The 4,573-nt window shown below is 52.6% G+C and overlaps 1 protein-coding gene across 1 annotated transcript; it reads right to left on the bottom strand.

Moving 5' to 3' along the window:
* Positions 1-1,205: 1,205 nt before the first annotated feature.
* MRPL45 (mitochondrial ribosomal protein L45) lies at positions 1,206-4,359 on the bottom strand (the record flags this gene model as incomplete). The annotated part of the gene is made up of 7 exons (XM_010149392.1): positions 1,206-1,265; positions 1,775-1,948; positions 2,035-2,184; positions 2,403-2,451; positions 3,069-3,167; positions 3,567-3,684; positions 4,164-4,359. Coding segments are annotated over 7 exons (846 nt in total), but the record flags the coding sequence as incomplete, so codon positions are not given.
* Positions 4,360-4,573: the final 214 nt, after the last annotated feature.

Genomic DNA, 4,573 nt, shown 5'->3' with positions numbered 1-4,573 from the left:
TCGGTGACTAGTGAATATTTCGCTCTGTGACTAGGGGTAACTGGAACTTCTCCGAGCAAAACAGAGCAAGAACCGATTAGCAGAGCACGCTGGCTTCCAAGTTAATCACCTAGATATCGGAGACTGGTTTGGGTGGGGAGGGACCTCAAAGCCCACCCAGTCCCACCCCCTGCCATGGGCAGGGACACCTTCCACTAGACCAGGTTGCTCCAAGCCTCATCCAGCCTGGCCTTGGACACTTCCAGGGATGGGGCATCCACAGCTTCTCTGGGCTTATTCCCAGGCACAGAAACCTGTCAGACCTGGGTACACGTGCTCCCAACCCACACAACCTGCGTGCCAGGGGACCTGATGTGAACGTTGTCCTGTCCACAGGATGGTGCCAGCCACTCACTAACACCCCACCGCTGCATTCCTCAGCCTCTGTAACTAAGACAGCAAACCCCACCCTCCAGGAGGAATGCTGCCTCTCAGAAACGCTTTGGTTGACGCCAGCGCTGACCTTAGGAGTCGAAATATTTTATTAAGTTACCAGTGCTGTGCTGCAGCCCCTTGGGGAAGCTCGGCTCAACAAGCACCAGTTCAGCACGAGTCCAGCTGCAGTACCCACCCAGGGGAATTTGGTTTAAAGTGTGCCTGCTGCTCTCTCCCTGTTTTCTGTGAAAAATAAGCAGCTTGAGAATCAGGAAACCTGCAGGAGAAAGGGTGAGCGGGGGTGCTGGCAATGCAAAGGTCTTGCACAGAGAGAGGGAAAGTGGATGGGGAAAAGAAAGCGTCAACACCAACTGCTGCAAGTTTTAATAAAAGCCCTCCAGGCCTATGAAACTTCCCATGGAAGTGCCAAATATCCCATGTCTGAACAGAATTCCACCGCCAAGGGCTCTTCCAATGCAAGTTGAGGACAGGGGTTAGCCTAGAGAGCAGTTCTGAAGAGAACAGACTTCTCATCTTCACAGGAACGCAGAGTGTTAAGCTGCGGCACGCTGTCTACCTGGACAGAGTACAGCTCTTCGCAGAGCTTATCTGAATCCCCCTCCCAGGCCCCTCTTCCTCCTTTAAAGTCAACTTCTTGGTGACTGGAGTCCCTTTCTGAAGCTGCTGTGTTTGCTGACTGAAAAGGCACAGCCGTATCCAACTCGCTACCTCCACGGACATTCTCCCTCCGGGGTCGTTTGCACTGCCGTCTGCGCCGGCTCCGAAACCTCCTACTTCCTTTCTTCATACTCTTGTGAGGGATCCAAGGTTGGGCCAGGAATCATCACTGTCTGAAATAGCAAGGAACAAAATGAGCAGGGCACAGAGCAGCCCTGAAGTGCCGGAAAGGGGATCCTTCCCGCTGCAGAGCACGAGAGAGGGCGAGCAGGGGGTTCTGGCAGCGCAAAGGCCTTGCGCCGGAAGGTGACCAGATGGCAGCAGCACGGGGGAGGACGCAGAGGGAGAACGGGATGACATGCCTTGTACTAGAGTGTCGTTCCCACCTCCTTCCTCTCTAGGACCTGTTTTTACTGAGGCAGGAAGGCAGAGCAACTGCATTACTTCTGTACAGGCAGCAGTAACCCCCTAAATTATCACACACGTGTCAAACGCCCTCAGCCCCCTCTTACAGCCCCCAGGTGCCAGTGGCTGATGATGCTGCATCCATCAATAGGTGTCCTTGGAGATTAATCCATCACCTTCCCGTCACAGGAAGCTCAGCTTCGGTTTTGTCCAGAATTAACTGGGACATTAAGTTTCGCAGATGGGCCACGCCGGCGCCTTTTCCCGGTGGCATTACCTTAACAATGGGCTCCTTCGGCGGAGCCCACTCCGGAACGATCTTGCCATGCATCCGCCACGTGCCATACGGATTCACCAAGTACCTCTCAAACACAACATACTCCAAAACGTCCTTGGGCACCTGCTCCCCACCGTACATCAGCCGCCCAAAGCGGTCATAGATGGCCAGAATCTGCAAAACGAGCCGAGGAACAGATGTCGGGCTGGCAGCAGGTCGGATCCAGCCGGGAAACGCGAGGGGCACGAGGGTGGACGCACCTGCCGCGTGTGCATCCGCACCGTCACCTGGCCGTACAGGTTGCCACGGTTGACAATGCTGTCGCATCGGATGTGAACCACCCTTGGAGGCTCCAGCGATTCCACAAAACTCCACCGGATGGTCTTGTACCTGTTCCCATGGACCATTTCCTATAAAGGAAAAAGGAAGCACCAAGTTAATTAGGATGTGAATCGAGTGACAAGCAAACTACTATATATAATGAAGCATTTATTCCTTAGCTATTAATTAGACTTGTGCTTTCCCTCCCAGCTCTGTCCTTACCATATCCAGAAAAAAAATGAGACAGACGATCATTTAAGGACCATGGAAGGGATGAAGGACACGCTACATCCAGATAAACGCTTACCGGGTAGCAGCGCTCTGTCACCAGGGAGTGGAGCTTCTGCTTGTTAAAACTGCAAGTGAAACACACCCAGTTACTTGAATACACAGGTCGTAGAGAGGTTTACTCACAAATTCCTGCTTCCCTGGAATACACACAATATACTGGCAAAACAAAAAAGGCAAAAATCTCAGCACGAAATCAGAACATGAGCAAGACCAGACTTCAGGGTAAGACACAACAACATCACTTGGAAGCCAGTTATGACCTCAATATTTTTACAGATGTTTGGAATTGTAACCAAGAACGATGCAGTTTTGAAACCTGTTCTATTACTGGAAAGCAGAGGAAGCCAGCGGAGTATCATTTCGTATCCAAACAATTCCCTGCAGCGCGATTCTGAACAGCACCAACCACCCACTCATCTGCTGATAACACCGGTGGCGCAACAGCTCGTTTCCGTTGCAGGTCAGGTGAGGAGGAATTGTTCTGCAACCTGTTTTTTATTATCCAACCAAGAGGTTACTGAGCAGCTCTCCAACACTCTGCTCTTCGCAGAGGCGGAGGCAGAAAAAGAGACAGTACTTGTTGTGGAGTACAAGGATCAGAAAGACAAGGAGGAAAATCAGGGCGTATAAGCCAAGTGCAGCAGGTCCTGCGTAAACACATGAGTCAGAGGAGGGGTCTTACTTTGCCAGGGAATTGTGAGCTTCAATAAATATCTCTTGCGCCTTCTCCGGGAAGGTTTTAGTGCTGAAATCCGGATCGTGATTTTTAATCTTCCGCAAACTAAAAAAAACAAGAAAAGTTCTACGGTAAGAAAAGAACAGCTTGGATATCTCTTGCAAGTTTTGGGTGGTGACAGTGATCTTACTCGGTTCAAATCCAGCTTTTACCAGGGAGCAACTGAGAACCGGAGAGTCCCCACTAAGACATAATCTCTGGGTGCTCGTCAAACAGACGTTGTGCTGCAAACCCAAACAACCCTCAAGGAAAGGAGCACATGCTGCACGCGCTCACAGCGAGACACGTGCCTTGTGCTCACCCTCATGCCCAGGCTCCCGGTTAAGCACTGCAACAGCGGCGATGGAAAAAGTGGGTAGAAAACAAAACGTGCCACCCCTCCGCTGCAAGATGGAACCGAGCGAAACTTCTGCACCCCAGGTGAACGAGGAAGGAGGTACGTACGCCAGCTGGGAGGCGGCAGTCTGCTTCAGCTTATCCATCTTTTGCTTCAGCCCATCTCTGGATAGGGGAGTCAAGCGGGCATCGCCCTCCGGAGGGATGTACGGGTCTATAATATCAGCTGCACGGGAGAGAAGAAAGGTCAGGAGGAGGCTCAAGAACAGCAAAACGAAGGAAACAAAGAGGCAGCACCCTGGCTGCCAGGGGCTGGAGATGCAGGATTCCGCCCTGATAATGTTTGTAAGATTAAATATGAGCACTCAGAGAAGTGCTAGTCTGGCACAGCTTGTCCGCAGTGACAAGTGCTTGCTACCTGCTCTCCTCTTCCATTACAGCCCGGGGTAAGACCCACTCGGCAGCAGCAACCGCCACCGCCCTTGCTGTTCCTTGTCCCTAGGCACGAAGGCGCCAACAGCTCGCCAAACGTCTGAGCTAAAGCAGGGCAGCTGCTACCTCTCACCAGGAGGCAGCGTACAGACCAGGCGGGTGCAGACAGCCGCTCCCCGTCACCACAGTCACACCGCTAAGGCTAACCGCTCCACGCTGCCACTCTGCAGGAGTTCTGCCCTGGAGAAGGGAGGAAAGCAGGCTTTCTACCACCTGTGCAGGCCAAGTAGAACGTCCGTTCTATCCGTTCCTCAGGAATTACGGCTCCCAGAGATTTGAGTCTCTTCTCCTTCTGTTCAGGGGTCAATTCTCTGGCCCATTCAGGGACAGAAAACCTCTTCTTCGTTCTTACTGGGATCACAAGACAGGCCGGAGCCGCTCCAGCGGGACGGAGCATGGACTCCGCAGTCTAAGGGAGAGAAATATCAAAACCACGGAGTTAGCCCAAGGGCCAAGAAACACCACCAACACCTTGACTTATTCCCCTTCACACCTCGACTTATTTCCCTTCGAACCTCAAACGCAGACCAGCTGTAAATACACCCCACGCCGCTACTTACCCCTCCCTGTCCCACTGCCCTCCCCTCTGCTCCCCCACACCCCTTATCCCGTGGCTCCTCAGC

The sequence above is a fragment of the Eurypyga helias genome, unplaced genomic scaffold (assembly GCF_000690775.1).
Source record: "Eurypyga helias isolate BGI_N326 unplaced genomic scaffold, ASM69077v1 scaffold20330, whole genome shotgun sequence".
NCBI classification, from domain to species: domain Eukaryota; kingdom Metazoa; phylum Chordata; class Aves; order Eurypygiformes; family Eurypygidae; genus Eurypyga; species Eurypyga helias.
This window is presented reverse-complemented; position numbering and strand designations above follow the sequence as displayed.